Here is an 18,104-nt window from a genome sequence, read left to right on the forward strand (position 1 = left end):
GTGTACCTTTACACCCCTATCAGTAAGTGTCAGTAAAGTTGTTGATGAATGAACAGATGATAACCTGCAGCTGTGTTGTGTCTCGTTCTCTCCATCAGACGCCTGTGAGCTGGAACTGGACACAAACACAGTGAACAGATACCTGAAACTGTCTGATAACAACAGGAAGGTGACACGTGTGGAGGAGCATCAGTCATATCCTGATCATCCAGACAGATTTAAACACTGGTGTCCTCAGCTGCTGTGTAGGACTGGTCTGACTGGTCGCTGTTACTGGGAGGTCGAGTGGAGAGGAAAGGTTTATGTATCAGTGAGTTACAGAGGAATCAGAAGGAGAGGAGGCAGTAATGTATGTTTGTTTGGATTAAGTGATCAGTCCTGGAGTCTGATCTGCTCTGATGAAGGTTACTCTGTCTGTCACAATAACAGAAGAACACAGATCTCCTCCTCCTCCTCCTCCTCTGTCTCTAACAGAGTAGCAGTGTATGTGGACTGTCCTGCTGGCTCTCTGTCCTTCTACAGAGTCTCCTCTGACACACTGATCCACCTCCACACCTTCAACACCACATTCACTGAACCTCTCTATCCTGGGTTTGGGTTCTGGTCTCTTGATACTTCAGTGTCTCTGTGTCGTCTGTCGGTCTGAGAAACACTGCTGACTGAAGATCAGCTGACTCTGTTCACTCTGTCCAGCTGGTCTGTTTCATGATTGGGGGGCGTGATAATGGGGGGTGGGGGTGGTAATGGGGGTTAAATGTTCTACATTACAGAAAAACAATGGACCCCCTTCTTTAATGTCTGTATTGTTCTGATCTCACCAATAAAAAACAAGTGACAATTAAACAATTAAATTCCTCCTCCTGCTGTCTTGATATTGGCAGCAGGAGGAGGAGTCATGGCTCCAGATCTGTTACAAAGTGTAAACTTGTCTCTCAGGTGTCTTCCCACAGGCCCTGAAAACAGCAGTCATCAAGCCACTACTAGCAAAGAACAATCTAGACAATAATGAATAATTACAGGCCTATATCAAATCTTCCTCTGTTAGGTCAAATGATAGACAAAGCTGTGTTTCAGAAGTTAAATAACTTCTTGATATTGAAAGACTGTTTAGATGTCTTCCAGTCAGGTTTTGGACCAAACCGCAGCACTGAGACAGCTCTGGTTAAAGTGTTTCATGACATCCGCTTAAACACAGACAGAAACTCAGTCTAAGTTCTTCTTGGGTAACACTTTATATGAAGGTCCTTTAAATAAACTGTTATTACCATCAAATCTGCTGTATAAGACACACTTTAAACCCTCAGGCATCCGTTTAATTTACTACCCTCTTAAGTCATTAAGGACAAAAATGTTCACTTCCAAAAATCTGCTATAAAAATAGTACAGATTCACTTTTTTTTCTGCTTTTTTGGGTTAAATCTTTTGATCAACTTCAGTCCTGATCAAAACGATCAAATATTGAATAATTATCAGGATTTAAACCCTTTAAATATCAGTTTGATAACATGATGCTAATATTTTTAATGAAAAAACACAAAAAACGAGTTATTTTCCATATAACAAATGTTTGGTGTCTGGGGGATTTCTTTTAATCATTCTTTGTTTTGTTAAAATCTAAGGACAAACAGAAAATTAAAATATTAATATGCTTTTATTTACTTTGTGTTTGAAGGTTAATCAGCTTTATTATTACTTATCAGGTTATCTCTGTTGTCAGCCCTTATTTAAAGTTTGTATTGAACACTGGAGAGCAGCACTGAGCAGGTCAGGAAATCAGGTAACCTTTGTGAGCCAGGTGTGTAAACCTGCTGAGTGGCTCTAACTGACAGACAGGAGTGTCAGCGGTGTGTGTGAGAGCAGGAGTGAGGTGAGAGGCTGAGACACTTTCAGGCTGAATTCAATGAAAGGAAGACAGCAGAGATACCTTTGGTAAGTGTGCTGTGTTCTTTGGTAATTATGTGTTCAGAATGTTTGAATGGTGACATGTATTTAATGTAGGCTGTTTATTTCATAGTGATGCACTCTGCATTCTGGTTTTATAGTGTTCACATGAAACAATTAAATTAGAAGGGTAAATAATAATTAATATTGAACACATTTAACTGGTTTGTTTAAATTGTAAACAAAAGATAAAGAAGTGAATAGATACTAAAATTCAGATTAATTTAATGGTTATATTAACTTAAATTCTGATTTGTTTTGTTTGATGTTAAAATGGGAAAAAGGAAGGTAAGGATGCTAAAAGATGCATGGTTAACATTGTATAAGTGGAAAACTGCTTCCCCAGATTACTTTACAATTATAATAGGAATGTATATGTGAAGAATTCTGTTCATAGATATTTTCTTTGCTTTTCAGAACCACACACAATAAACAGTTGTAACCTCGCTGCATTAAAGTCTCCTCTTTGAACTCTTTTACTATCGTGGCCTAACCCAAACCAATGTGCTCAGTCTTTTAGAATAAGGGTCTGCTTGGAGGTGAAATATTGATAAATGAAAGCAGTTACTTTTATTGAAATAAGAAAAGTTTTAAGATTGATAATGAGTCAGGTTACCGTGGTAATTGGATAGCGCCAAGACCAATCGAAGAATCATTTTCCTCTTAGCTGAAAATGTATAAAAAGCAGTGAAGCAAAAAGGAAGCCAAAGAGAGAAATGATAACAGAACAAATAAACACACCATTGAAGTGTTTTTTTCCATATTCCATTTAGTTACACACACTGAAGGCTATAATGCACCTCTATCGTTTCTTCTAACAATATGTTGAGTGAATCCAGAATGCCAGATGACATCTACAGGTGTTGTCATTCAGTTTGTGATTTTCTTTATTTTGTATTCTGACTGCAGGATTCTTATTAAGGGTTACAGGTTTTCAGTGAAATCGACATCGACCTGACCTGACTGTGGTCGCTCTGCATCAGGATCTGCTGAACTCCTTTTCTTCACTAAAGACACTTTAGACACTCGACACAAAATAACACAAGTAGATGAAAGTCTTTCTCACTCTACATCACTTTATTTATTACAAGGTTACACATGAGCTGTCTGAAGAACTTGTGCTACCCAACACAGAGGACTCCAAGGAAACAGAGTGACAGAAAGACAAGAAGATATCAAGAGAGAAGAAGGATCCTTACACTGTCACTGTTTCATATAAACTTTTTCAATTCAAATGTCATAGCTGCTCCCAACTTACTGGTTCATATGTCAGTCTGAGGTTTGGCATTTCTCTCCAGTGTGGACTAACATGTGTCTGATCAGATTTCCTCTTTGGGTAAAACTTTTACTGCAAAAAGAGCAGCTGAAGGCTTTCGCTCCTGTGTGAACTAACATGTGTGACTTCAGACCCCACTTTTGTCTAAATTGTTTTCCACACTGAGAGCAGCTGAAGGGTTTTTCTCCCGTATGCAGAATCATATGTATAGTCAGATCTCTTTGTCTGTAAAATGTTTTACCACACTCAGAGCATCTAAAGGATTTCTCTCTGTGAATTGCCATGTGATAGGTCAGACTAGCCTTAAGGGTAAATCTTTTCCCACAGTGAGAGCAGCTGAAGGGTTTTTCTCCAGTGTGAATCATCATGTGTCTGGTCAAATTTCCTTTTACGTTAAATATTTTTCCGCACTCCGAGCACCTATGTGGTCTCTTACCAGTCTGTAGTTTCTTATTTTTGAAGTTTAATTCTGAAAGATCTTCTCTTGTCTCTTGCCAATCATGACTGTCATCAGTCTCAGGTTCATAAGAGTCTTCAGTCTTGACTTCAGTCTCTGGTTGTAAACGTCTCTCTGGATTTGAGTCTCTCTCTGGTTCTGCTCCTCCACAGTCCTCTCCATCAACTCCTGTTTCCATCTGTTCAGTTTGTCTCTGATGAAGCTGTGAGGACTGAGGTTTCTCTTCATCATCTTCACTCTTCACAGAGACAGGAGTGAAGGGGAACTTGGTGGTATCAGCCTCCTCCAGTCCTTGAAGCTGTTCTTCCTCCTGACTGCTCCACAGTTCCTCATGTTCTTCTTTAATGTGTTGGGGCTTAGTGTCCTCCTGGTCCAGAATGTGGCTCCACTCCTGCTGCTCAGGTGGAAGCTCTTCTTTACTCACCAACAGCTGCTGGAGATCTGCAGGACACAGTAAACAAACATTAACGTTACTTATAGACTGATTTTTAAATATTAATGCGAGCAGGACCCCACGCTGAGCTCAACTCGGCGGCAAGGAGATGTGCAGTTGCGCGGAGCAACCCAACACACAAATGAATGGGCATGACAGCGGCGCGCACCGCCGGCCGCATCCTATCTGAAAGGCCCTTAAGGCTGTGAGGACTGAGGTTTCTCTTCATCATCATTAAGTCCTGGAGAGCGGGCATCCCGGGTTCAAATCCGACCTGTGGCTCCTTTCCCACAAGTCATTCCCCACTCTCTCTCTTTGGTTTCTGATTCTGTCCTACCTACCAAACAATCTTGTTTAAAATGATTTTTATTTTTTAAACTTTGTGGTAAGTTATTATGTTTTTCTAAAAACCCATACGCAAAAAGTTCTTAACAGAAGAATGGCTAGTTCATCTATAAATCATGTCTCAGGGCCCCTCCCCCCTCCAGCTGCACTACATGAACTATTCCATCATGACCCTCAGGTCTTATGCTGCATTCAGGTGCTGCTCGGGTGGTCCAAGTTTCCGAGTTAGGAAGTCGTTCTTCCGACTTGATTTCAGTTCAGAAAATCTGAATGTTGTAACAACAGCAACAAAGCGTTGATGCTACAAAGAAGATCAGTGAAATGTTACTGTTACAGTTATATTTGAGTAAAAAGTTGATGGTCAATACGTGAATTATTAAAAAGTATGTTAACATTAACTAAACATATTTTGCCCCTTATGTGATGACATCAAGTCGGGAAGTCGAGCACCTCATTCTTTTCAGAGTGACGAGTTGTTTTTCCGACTTGAGCAGGTGTTCATGTGCATTTTACAACTAAGAATCTCGTTTGTCCGATGTGTCCGACACCACCTGAATGCACCATTAGTGGACAGCGTGTTTAAAGGGATACTTCAGCCATTTGCATTAAGCTTTGTATCATTAGAAACCTGGTAGTATTTTTGAATGGTCGTGCATCCTGCTACCACTGTCGGTGGCGGTGAGGACGAGGAGCCGGAGCCGGCTCGAGCTGGGGCGGACTGGTAGTGTCGGTGCTCTCACTGTTTGCCTATGGACACAGACATAGAGTCTGTTTTCTGACAGGACTGGAAGAAATCTCTGAATCAGTTGAGGAAACGGCCGTATGTGTTGTAGTAAATGTCTGTAAATAGAGGACCTTAGTGGGAGTGGCCTGTGTTGCTTTGCATTCTGGGAGCTGGTGTCTTTCATCCACATAAGCCAAAAAGACACTTTCTGCCTTTTCTTGGTCAAGAAGGCACCAACTTTAAAATGTATTTCACATTTCTACATATATGACCCAATGTCAATACAGATTCATGTTTCAACAGGTGAAGTATCCCTTTAAAGAAATGATTGACACTGCATCACAGAGAGAGAAAAAAGAGACTAGAGCGAGAGAGATAGAAACTAACAAACAAGCCATATGAAGTGAAGCTTATCTAGCAGAGCAGAAAAAAGGATGTAGAGGGAGGAAAAAGAGAGGTTGATGTCCAAGCTGCCAAAAGTTAGAACTTTTTTTTACAACAGTAGGCAACCGGCGGCACAGTGCTGCCCCGAAGTCCTGTGACGTCATGAACACAAGATTACAGATTACTACAAGTGGAGACGGTGAAATAAAGAAACACACACAGGAGACAAAGGAGATGAAGAGAAATACAGAGACAGAGAGGATGAAGAGAAATACAGAGACAGAGAGGATGAAGAGAAATACAGAGACAGAGAGGATGAAGAGAAATACAGACAGAGAGGATGAAGAGAAATACAGAGACAGAGAGGAAGAAGAGAAATACAGAGACAGAGAGGATGAAGAGAAATACAGACAGAGAGGAAGAAGAGAAATACAGACAGAGAGGAAGAAGAGAAATAAAGACAGAGAGGAAGAAGAGAAATACAGACAGAGAGGAAGAAGAGAAATACAGACAGAGAGGAAGAAGAGAAATAAAGACAGAGAGGAAGAAGAGAAATACAGACAGAGAGGAAGAAGAGAAATACAGACAGAGAGGAAGAAGAGAAATACAGAGACAGAGAGGATGAAGAGAAATACAGACAGAGAGGATGAAGAGAAATACAGAGACAGAGAGGATGAAGAGAAATACAGACAGAGAGGATGAAGAGAAATACAGAGACAGAGAGGATGAAGAGAAATACAGAGACAGAGAGGAAGAAGAGAAATACAGACAGAGAGGAAGAAGAGAAATACAGAGACAGAGAGGATGAAGAGAAATACAGAGACAGAGAGGATGAAGAGAAATACAGAGACAGAGAGGATGAAGAGAAATACAGACAGAGAGGAAGAAGAGAAATAAAGACAGAGAGGAAGAAGAGAAATACAGAGACAGAGAGGATGAAGAGAAATACAGAGACAGAGAGGATGAAGAGAAATACAGACAGAGAGGAAGAAGAGAAATACAGAGACAGAGAGGAAGAAGAGAAATACAGAGACAGAGAGGATGAAGAGAAATAAAGAGACAGAGAGGATGAAGAGAAATACAGACAGAGAGGATGAAGAGAAATACAGACAGAGAGGATGAAGAGAAATACAGAGACAGAGAGGATGAAGAGAAATACAGAGACAGAGAGGATGAAGAGAAATACAGAGACAGAGAGGATGAAGAGAAATACAGAGACAGAGATGAAGAGAAATACAGAGACAGAGAGGATGAAGAGAAATACAGACAGAGAGGATGAAGAGAAATACAGAGACAGAGAGGATGAAGAGAAATACAGAGACAGAGAGGAAGAAGAGAAATACAGACAGAGAGGAAGAAAAGAAATAAAGACAGAGAGGAAGAAGAGAAATACAGACAGAGAGGAAGAAGAGAAATACAGACAGAGAGGATGAAGAGAAATACAGAGACAGAGAGGATGAAGAGAAATACAGAGACAGAGAGGAAGAAGAGAAATACAGAGACAGAGAGGAAGAAGAGAAATACAGAGACAGAGAGGAAGAAGAGAAATACAGAGACAGAGAAGATGAAGAGAAATACAGAGACAGAGAGGATGAAGAGAAATACAGAGACAGAGAGGAAGAAGAGAAATACAGACAGAGAGGATGAAGAGAAATACAGAGACAGAGAGGAAGAAGAGAAATACAGAGACAGAGAGGAAGAAGAGAAATACAGAGACAGAGAAGATGAAGAGAAATACAGAGACAGAGAGGAAGAAGAGAAATACAGAGACAGAGAAGATGAAGAGAAATACAGAGACAGAGAGGAAGAAGAGAAATACAGAAAGAGAGGATGAAGAGAAATACAGAGACAGAGAGGATGAAGAGAAATACAGAGACAGAGAAGATGAAGAGAAATACAGACAGAGAGGATGAAGAGAAATACAGAGACAGAGAGGATGAAGAGAAATACAGAGACAGAGAGGATGAAGAGAAATACAGACAGAGAGGAAGAAGAGAAATACAGACAGAGAGGAAGAAGAGAAATACAGAGAGAGAGGATGAAGAGAAATACAGAGACAGAGAGGATGAAGAGAAATACAGACAGAGAGGATGAAGAGAAATACAGATAGAGAGGATGAAGAGAAATACAGAGACAGAGAAGGATGAAGAGAAATACAGACAGAGAGGATGAAGAGAAATACAGACAGAGAGGATGAAGAGAAATACAGAGACAGAGAGGATGAAGAGAAATACAGAGACAGAGAAGATGAAGAGAAATACAGACAGAGAGGAAGAAGAGAAATACAGAGACAGAGAGGATGAAGAGAAATACAGAGACAGAGAAGATGAAGAGAAATACAGAGACAGAGAAGATGAAGAGAAATACAGAGACAGAGAAGATGAAGAGAAATACAGAGACAGAGAAGATGAAGAGAAATACAGACAGAGAGGATGAAGAGAAATACAGACAGAGAGGATGAAGAGAAATACAGACAGAGAGGAAGAAGAGAAATAGAGACAGAGAGGAAGAAGAGAAATACAGAGACAGAGAGGATGAAGAGAAATACAGAGAGAGAGGATGAAGAGAAATACAGAGACAGAGAGGATGAAGAGAAATACAGAGACAGAGAGGAAGAAGAGAAATACAGACAGAGAGGATGAAGAGAAATACAGAGACAGAGAGGAAGAAGAGAAATACAGAGACAGAGAGGAAGAAGAGAAATACAGACAGAGAGGAAGAAGAGAAATACAGAGACAGAGAGGATGAAGAGAAATACAGACAGAGAGGAAGAAGAGAAATACAGAGACAGAGAGGAAGAAGAGAAATACAGACAGAGAGGATGAAGAGAAATACAGAGACAGAGAGGAAGAAGAGAAATACAGAGACAGAGAGGAAGAAGAGAAATACAGACAGAGAGGAAGAAGAGAAATACAGAGACAGAGAGGAAGAAGAGAAATACAGAGACAGAGAGGAAGAAGAGAAATACAGAGACAGAGAGGAAGAAGAGAAATACAGAGACAGAGAGGAAGAAGAGAAATACAGAGACAGAGAGGAAGAAGAGAAATACAGACAGAGAGGAAGAAGAGAAATACAGAGACAGAGAGGAAGAAGAGAAATACAGAGACAGAGAGGAAGAAGAGAAATACAGACAGAGAGGAAGAAGAGAAATACAGAGACAGAGAGGAAGAAGAGAAATACAGAGACAGAGAGGATGAAGAGAAATACAGAGACAGAGAGGAAGAAGAGAAATACAGAGACAGAGAGGATGAAGAGAAATACAGAGACAGAGAGGAAGAAGAGAAATACAGACAGAGAGGATGAAGAGAAATACAGAGACAGAGAGGAAGAAGAGAAATACAGAGACAGAGAGGAAGAAGAGAAATACAGACAGAGAGGAAGAAGAGAAATACAGAGACAGAGAGGAAGAAGAGAAATACAGAGACAGAGAGGATGAAGAGAAATACAGAGACAGAGAGGAAGAAGAGAAATACAGAGACAGAGAGGATGAAGAGAAATACAGAGACAGAGAGGAAGAAGAGAAATACAGACAGAGAGGAAGAAGAGAAATACAGAGACAGAGAGGAAGAAGAGAAATACAGAGACAGAGAGGATGAAGAGAAATACAGAGACAGAGAGGAAGAAGAGAAATACAGAGACAGAGAGGATGAAGAGAAATACAGAGACAGAGAGGAAGAAGAGAAATACAGACAGAGAGGATGAAGAGAAATACAGACAGAGAGGAAGAAGAGAAATACAGACAGAGAGGATGAAGAGAAATACAGAGACAGAGAGGAAGAAGAGAAATACAGACAGAGAGGAAGAAGAGAAATACAGAGACAGAGAGGATGAAGAGAAATACAGAAAGAGAGGAAGAAGAGAAATAAAGACAGAGAGGAAGAAGAGAAATACAGAGACAGAGAGGATGAAGAGAAATACAGAGACAGAGAGGATGAAGAGAAATACAGACAGAGAGGAAGAAGAGAAATACAGAGACAGAGAGGAAGAAGAGAAATACAGACAGAGAGGAAGAAGAGAAATACAGAGACAGAGAGGATGAAGAGAAATACAGACAGAGAGGAAGAAGAGAAATAAAGACAGAGAGGAAGAAGAGAAATACAGAGACAGAGAGGATGAAGAGAAATACAGAGACAGAGAGGATGAAGAGAAATACAGACAGAGAGGAAGAAGAGAAATACAGAGACAGAGAGGAAGAAGAGAAATACAGAGACAGAGAGGATGAAGAGAAATACAGACAGAGAGGATGAAGAGAAATACAGACAGAGAGGAAGAAGAGAAATACAGAGACAGAGAGGAAGAAGAGAAATACAGACAGAGAGGATGAAGAGAAATACAGACAGAGAGGATGAAGAGAAATACAGAGACAGAGAGGATGAAGAGAAATACAGAGACAGAGAGGAAGAAGAGAAATACAGACAGAGAGGAAGAAAAGAAATAAAGACAGAGAGGAAGAAGAGAAATACAGACAGAGAGGAAGAAGAGAAATACAGACAGAGAGGAAGAAGAGAAATACAGAGACAGAGAGGATGAAGAGAAATAAAGAGACAGAGAGGATGAAGAGAAATACAGACAGAGAGGATGAAGAGAAATACAGACAGAGAGGATGAAGAGAAATACAGAGACAGAGAGGATGAAGAGAAATACAGAGACAGAGAGGATGAAGAGAAATACAGAGACAGAGAGGATGAAGAGAAATACAGAGACAGAGATGAAGAGAAATACAGAGACAGAGAGGATGAAGAGAAATACAGACAGAGAGGATGAAGAGAAATACAGAGACAGAGAGGATGAAGAGAAATACAGAGACAGAGAGGAAGAAGAGAAATACAGACAGAGAGGAAGAAAAGAAATAAAGACAGAGAGGAAGAAGAGAAATACAGACAGAGAGGAAGAAGAGAAATACAGACAGAGAGGATGAAGAGAAATACAGAGACAGAGAGGATGAAGAGAAATACAGAGACAGAGAGGAAGAAGAGAAATACAGAGACAGAGAGGAAGAAGAGAAATACAGAGACAGAGAGGAAGAAGAGAAATACAGAGACAGAGAAGATGAAGAGAAATACAGAGACAGAGAGGATGAAGAGAAATACAGAGACAGAGAGGAAGAAGAGAAATACAGACAGAGAGGATGAAGAGAAATACAGAGACAGAGAGGAAGAAGAGAAATACAGAGACAGAGAGGAAGAAGAGAAATACAGAGACAGAGAAGATGAAGAGAAATACAGAGACAGAGAGGAAGAAGAGAAATACAGAGACAGAGAAGATGAAGAGAAATACAGAGACAGAGAGGAAGAAGAGAAATACAGAAAGAGAGGATGAAGAGAAATACAGAGACAGAGAGGATGAAGAGAAATACAGAGACAGAGAAGATGAAGAGAAATACAGACAGAGAGGATGAAGAGAAATACAGAGACAGAGAGGATGAAGAGAAATACAGAGACAGAGAGGATGAAGAGAAATACAGACAGAGAGGAAGAAGAGAAATACAGACAGAGAGGAAGAAGAGAAATACAGAGAGAGAGGATGAAGAGAAATACAGAGACAGAGAGGATGAAGAGAAATACAGACAGAGAGGATGAAGAGAAATACAGATAGAGAGGATGAAGAGAAATACAGAGACAGAGAAGGATGAAGAGAAATACAGACAGAGAGGATGAAGAGAAATACAGACAGAGAGGATGAAGAGAAATACAGAGACAGAGAGGATGAAGAGAAATACAGAGACAGAGAAGATGAAGAGAAATACAGACAGAGAGGAAGAAGAGAAATACAGAGACAGAGAGGATGAAGAGAAATACAGAGACAGAGAAGATGAAGAGAAATACAGAGACAGAGAAGATGAAGAGAAATACAGAGACAGAGAAGATGAAGAGAAATACAGAGACAGAGAAGATGAAGAGAAATACAGACAGAGAGGATGAAGAGAAATACAGACAGAGAGGATGAAGAGAAATACAGAGACAGAGAAGATGAAGAGAAATACAGACAGAGAGGATGAAGAGAAATACAGAGACAGAGAGGATGAAGAGAAATACAGAGACAGAGAGGATGAAGAGAAATACAGACAGAGAGGAAGAAGAGAAATACAGACAGAGAGGAAGAAGAGAAATACAGAGAGAGAGGATGAAGAGAAATACAGAGACAGAGAGGATGAAGAGAAATACAGACAGAGAGGATGAAGAGAAATACAGATAGAGAGGATGAAGAGAAATACAGAGACAGAGAAGGATGAAGAGAAATACAGACAGAGAGGATGAAGAGAAATACAGACAGAGAGGATGAAGAGAAATACAGAGACAGAGAGGATGAAGAGAAATACAGAGACAGAGAGGATGAAGAGAAATACAGAGACAGAGAAGATGAAGAGAAATACAGACAGAGAGGAAGAAGAGAAATACAGAGACAGAGAGGATGAAGAGAAATACAGAGACAGAGAAGATGAAGAGAAATACAGAGACAGAGAAGATGAAGAGAAATACAGAGACAGAGAAGATGAAGAGAAATACAGAGACAGAGAAGATGAAGAGAAATACAGACAGAGAGGATGAAGAGAAATACAGACAGAGAGGATGAAGAGAAATACAGAGACAGAGAAGATGAAGAGAAATACAGACAGAGAGGATGAAGAGAAATACAGACAGAGAGGATGAAGAGAAATACAGACAGAGAGGAAGAAGAGAAATAGAGACAGAGAGGAAGAAGAGAAATACAGAGACAGAGAGGATGAAGAGAAATACAGAGAGAGAGGATGAAGAGAAATACAGAGACAGAGAGGATGAAGAGAAATACAGAGACAGAGAGGATGAAGAGAAATACAGAGACAGAGAGGAAGAAGAGAAATACAGAGACAGAGAGGATGAAGAGAAATACAGAGACAGAGAGGAAGAAGAGAAATACAGAGACAGAGAGGATGAAGAGAAATACAGACAGAGAGGATGAAGAGAAATACAGACAGAGAGGAAGAAGAGAAATAGAGACAGAGAGGAAGAAGAGAAATAGAGACAGAGAGGAAGATAAATATCAGAGTATCAGCTGTTGCAGTGAGTCGCTGTACTTCTTTCTGTAAATGTGAAACGTCATCAGTGCATGCAGACAGGCTTTCCTCCAGACCTTTTACCGTGACACTCAACGTAGACAGCTCGGATGTAATGGACTCTCTGTATTCCTTTAGCTCGGACCTGGCTGCAGTAATGTCGGCTCTAATGACTGCCATTTCACTCTCCAACACAGCCCGGACCTCAATCTTCAGAGTCTCTATCAAATCTTTGCGCAGGGAGGACAGAAGCTCACTTTGAAAAGTCTCCGTGTCCGTCGTAGATGCGGCCGCAGCTGAGGCTGCTTCTCCCCGGGGAGGTTTTTCAGTGGAGGCCGCGGTCGGAGTACGAGTTGAAGGCCTCGTGGTTAAAAGACATTTTTTTCTTCCTTTGGATGATTTAGCAGCCATTTTTTTCAGTTTGTCTCAGTACAATGCAACATGAGACTGAGTTACCACCAAGTTTTCTTCTCAAAGTGTGTCAAAAATTATACTTTTAAAAAGGTTGCTCTGCAGTGCTCTGAAATAAATCTACTCACTCCATCGCCTGCGCTTCTTCTTCTTCTTCTTCTTCTTCTTTAAGGTTTTATGGCGGTTGGCAAACAACAAACTGATGCATTTCTGCCACCTACTGGTCAGGAGTGTGGATCAAAATATCTATTATGTACTACTTTCTGTAAATAATAATAACCAGATACAAATCTATTATATCTTGTCAACCAACCGAGTTTGTCCTACAGCTTCATTTTCTAAGTTATTTTGTAAGATATCTATTAAATCTAAATATACTTTAAAGGCTTTATATGTGATTTTTCACACTTAAATGTATAAATCAAGTATATCCTCTGAAAATAACTCTGTGAGTCATGACTGTCTACAATGGGTGTAACACCCGAGTCCCACTGTCTGTGATGTTTTCAGAGTTTTCAGAGTCCTATCTTCAGTTTGTTTACATCGCCCGGACGGCCGGCTGACTCCTCCCCTCACGTATAAAAGTTGTTTAATTGAGGGACTAGAGAAAAGAAGAATAACATATTGTACTCACTGATTAACTGTGTTTCTAGATCACGCTCATTTCAGGTAAATTTACATGCAGTGTGACGATACGAGCATAATAAAGATCGCTAGCATTAGCATGCTAACACAACAATGCAGCGCGAATTGTTTTGGTTTCATGCTGGTGCTCAAGGGCGACATCTGCTGGATCAAAAAATCACATATAAAGCCTTTAATTTCTTTCAGGTTCTCAATCATCTGTCTTCTTTTGAAACTTTATTTCTGACAGTGTCAAACAACATGTTCCACTGTCTCCTCTTGTCCACAGTAGTCATATTTGTGTTTTCCTGTTTTGAACAATGTGTTATTGAATCCAGTGTGTCCAAATCTGAGTCTTGCCACCTTTTCCTTCAGTCTCTGTTTAATAATGCTCTTCACTTCTGTTCCACTAATGCTAACTATCAAATCCATTTGAGCATTTTTTGTAGCCTCCTTTGCCACCTTGTCTGCTAATTCATTTCCTTTGAAGCCTTTGTGTGCAGGTACCAATAAAAACATAATTTGACTTCTGTATAGTGTTTGTTGTCTAAATGTCTGCTGTCTGAATGACTGCAAACTGATGAGTGATGAACTTTAATCTGAACAAATGACTGATCTCAGTGTTGGTGTTGTTTTAAAAGCACCTGTACACAGTCTTAATTCCTGATATTGGATAGTATCTAGTTTTTTAAGAGTTGTGTTTGCTGCTGATCCATATACAATACAACCATAATCTCATACTGATCTTATTCATCCTGTATGCTTTCACAGCAGTCTGCCCCCCACTCACTTCCAACTAAACCCCTCACAACATTTCAAACTTTCTGAACATGCAGCCCATGTAACCCTCTCATCAAACCAGAACCCTAAAAACTTAAAGTGTCTTACTCTCTCCACTTCTTGATTATACAGTTTTAATTTGACATCGCTCCCAATTCTTTTCTTTGTGAAAAACATTGTTTTTGTTCCAGGATTTTGGGGACTTTTTTGGGGGATTGTTGCGGCCTAAAACGGCTGATTTCACTGCAGCTTTTCAAAAAAAGTTGCAATGCATGTTGTGATGTTTTTAAGACGCTCTTTTGCAATAAAATTGCATCAACAAGCGAAAATTGCAAAACTAGTTGCTATTTTTTAATGTAAAAAAAATTTAGACTTTTTATTATTAAACATATTTTCTTACACAGGCTTTGATGTGATTGAGTGATGCCTAGATTTTTAACCTGAGCAGAGCCATTAGCTTTGTGAAGTTACATATTCCTCTACCTCACTCAGCAACGTCTCTCTCTCTCTCTCTCTCTCTCTCCCTCTCTTCAACTGACTGACACACACAACTCGCCTGGCTTCTTTCCGCACTTGCAATCGATCTGGATGCAGCAGCCTCTGTCACTGTGATTTGTGTTCTGAAGAATGGGGTCCAAATGAGCCCATATTGGCAGTGGGTCGTGCCTTCTACCTGGGGACATGGTGCAGAAGGGCCAGATAAAGCACACCAGTGTGGAGGGTCACCTGCTGATGTGACCCTCCAAATGTGGACTGACTGGATTTCATTGTAGTATTTACAAGAACAACTTTCACTGAAATCTGTGTGGATCAGGGCATCTTTAGCAGTGAGGTTCAGGAATATTCAAAAGGTGCCTCTTGAAGTTAAAAAGCCTGTTTTGGAATTGTACCACATGCTCATCCTCTGGCATTGGAACATCTTTTTTAACAATGATTGTACTCACTTTAGTCTCTCCACTTTGAGATTTCCACCTTCTCCTGACATCCCTGGGGCAGGGTCACCACTTTACATGAAGACCTGTTCAAGGGATATACAGACACATGCCTTTGGGCTGCTGCAGACAGTGCTGTCAGACATTTCTTCTATGCTTCTTCAGTTTACAATACCCAGCTTGTAGATCATATTTACCATGAACAACAAATTTCACGTGTCTTACATTGGCACGTCTCTCTCTTTTGGTGGAACAACCCAAAATGGTCTCTGACCACAGAGGACGGCATAGGAAATGTGTTGGTGCTCTGACACATATTACTTGTGGAGAGTAAGTAAAGTATCAGACAGTAGCCTCCTCTGTCTCTCTAGTTATTGTGTCCCTCTTGCCTGTAGTCGTTCTGCTGACATCATCCCTGAGGAGAAACTGTCTGACTCATTTAGCTCTCTTCATTTTGAGAGTTTCTTGGACCATTTTTCTAATGGTTTGAGAATCACATCCAATAAGCTTCTTGTCTTATTTTATTTATACATATACATATTTTTTTTTAATTTTCTTTTTAATGTGCCATAGTACATTGTAATTACAATTACAAATAATCAAGACATAAGTACATATACAGCGTACAACATTCTTCTGATTTCTTAGATTACAGTTTAAACCTTATATCTACATAAGCTAGCCTCTATGGACTTGTTTTTCTTTTTTTGTGGCTACTCAAGGGAGCCGTAATAAAACTATATACATCCAGAGAAAAAGTACCAAAAATAGAAGTAAATCGAGCAGTATCAGCAATTTGGCTTCCTAGACTTTTGAATAATACCAATAAAGTAATATTTGATCGTTTTGATCAGGACTGAAGTTGATCAAAAGATTTAACCTAAAAAAGCAGAAAAAAAAGTAATCTGTACTATTTTTATAGCAGTTTTTGGAAGTGGACATTTTTGTCCTTAATGACTCAATAGGGTAGTACATTTTAAATCTGATGCTACACAAAAACTAACAATGCATCAAAGTAAATATTTTGTCTATCCTTTGACTTATCCAAGACTGAATTTTTAAAAAGCCCCCAGCCACCAAATATTTGTTAAATGGAAAATAACTTTTTTTTATTTTATTTTTTATAAATAACAACAGTGACATCAAGTAATGAAATTGGCATCTAAAGGGTTAAAATCCTCAAAATGATTGAATGTTTGGTAGTTTTGAGCAGGGCGGAAGTTGTTTAAGAGATTTATACAGAAAAAAGCAACAAAAAAATGAATCTGTTCTATTTTTAGAGCAGATTTTTGGAAGTGGACATTTTTGTCCTTAATGACTCAAGAGGGTAGTACATTTTAAATCTGATGCCTGATGGTTTAAAGTGTGTCTTATACAGCAGATTTGATGGTAATAACAGTTTATTTCAAGGACCTTCATATAAAGTGTTACCCAAGAAGAACTTAGACTGAGGTTCTGTCTGTGTTTAAACGGATGTCATGAAACACTTTAACCAGAGCTGTCTCAGTGCTGCGGTTTGGTCCAAAACCTGACTGGAAGACATCCAAACAGTCTTTCAATATCAAGAAGTTATTTAACTTCTGAAACACAGCTTTGTCTATCGTTTGACCTAACAGAGGAAGATTTGATATAGGCCTGTAATTATTCATTATTGTCTAGATTGTTCTTTTCTAGTAGTGACTTGATGACTGCTGTTTTCAGGGCCTGTGGGAAGACACCTGAGAGACAAGTTTACACTTTGTAACAGATCTGGAGCCATGACTCCTCCTCCTGCTGCCAATATCAAGACAGCAGGAGGAGGAATTTAATTGTTTAATTGTCACTTGTTTTTTATTGGTGAGATCAGAACAATACAGACATTAAAGAAGGGGGTCCATTGTTTTTCTGTAATGTAGAACATTTAACCCCCATTACCACCCCCACCCCCCATTATCACACCCCCCAACCATGAAACAGACCAGCTGGACAGAGTGAACAGAGTCAGCTGATCTTCAGTCAGCAGTGTTTCTCAGACCGACAGACCACACAGAGACACTGAAGAACTAAGAGACCAGAACCAGAACCCAGGATAGAGAGGTTCAGTGAAGGTGTTGTTGAAGGTGTGGAGGTGGATCAGTGTGTCAGAGGAGACTCTGTAGAAGGACAGAGAGCCAGCAGGACAGTCCACATACACTGCTACTCTGTTAGAGACAGAGGAGGAGGAGGAAGAGGAGGAGGAGGAGGAGGAGGAGATCTGTGTTCTTCTGTTATTGTGACAGACAGAGTAACCTTCATCAGAGCAGCTCAGACTCCAGGACTGATCATTATATCCAAACCAACATTCATTACTGCCTCCTCTCCTTCTGATTCCTCTGTAACTCACTGATACATCAACCTCTCCTCTCCACTCGACCTCCCAGTAACAGCGACCAGTCAGACCAGTCCTACACAGCAGCTGAGGCCAGTGTTCAAATCTGTCTGGATGATCAGGATATGACTGAAGCTTCTCCACATGTGTCACCTTCCTGTTGTTGTCAGACAGTTTCAGGTATCTGCTCACTGTGTTTGTGTCCAGTTCCAGCTCACAGGCGTCTGATGGAGAGAACGAGACACAACACAGCTGCAGGTTATCATCTGTTCATTCATCAACAACTTTACTGACACTTACTGATAGGGGTGTAAAGGTACACGTACTCGGACCGGACCGTTTCGGTACAGGACTGATCCGAGTTCGCATATTTCCGGCCGGCTCCGATGCGAGGTGAGGCAGCGACGAGTTGTGCCT

General features: G+C 40.2%; 2 protein-coding genes across 12 annotated transcripts in view; one reads left to right on the forward strand and one right to left on the reverse strand.

Moving 5' to 3' along the window:
• LOC132974903 (NLR family CARD domain-containing protein 3-like) overlaps positions 1–2,387 on the forward strand; it is an 86,512-nt gene extending 84,125 nt beyond the window's left edge. For 6 of the 8 annotated variants that reach the window (XM_061039232.1, XM_061039236.1, XM_061039240.1 and 3 more), the window contains one exon: positions 99–2,387. In XM_061039232.1, coding sequence (XP_060895215.1) covers positions 99–646 — 548 coding nt within the window. In that variant the 3' untranslated portion in view covers positions 647–2,387. The remainder of the gene's footprint in view (positions 1–98) is intronic. The other 2 variants (XM_061039241.1, XM_061039235.1) reach the window with 2 other exon arrangements.
• Positions 1–18,104, reverse strand: part of LOC132974898 (NACHT, LRR and PYD domains-containing protein 3-like) — a 184,150-nt gene that overhangs the window by 69,769 nt on the left and 96,277 nt on the right. Inside the window, exon 12 of one of the 4 annotated variants that reach the window (XM_061039223.1) lies at positions 16,150–17,911. The exons of the other annotated variants lie outside the window; for them this stretch is intronic. Coding sequence (XP_060895206.1) covers positions 17,349–17,911 — 563 coding nt within the window. The 3' untranslated portion in view covers positions 16,150–17,348. Of the gene's footprint in view, positions 1–16,149; positions 17,912–18,104 lie in introns of those variants that run through there. 4 annotated transcript variants of the gene reach the window in all.

Source organism: Labrus mixtus, chromosome 5, assembly GCF_963584025.1.
Source record: "Labrus mixtus chromosome 5, fLabMix1.1, whole genome shotgun sequence".
NCBI classification, from domain to species: domain Eukaryota; kingdom Metazoa; phylum Chordata; class Actinopteri; order Labriformes; family Labridae; genus Labrus; species Labrus mixtus.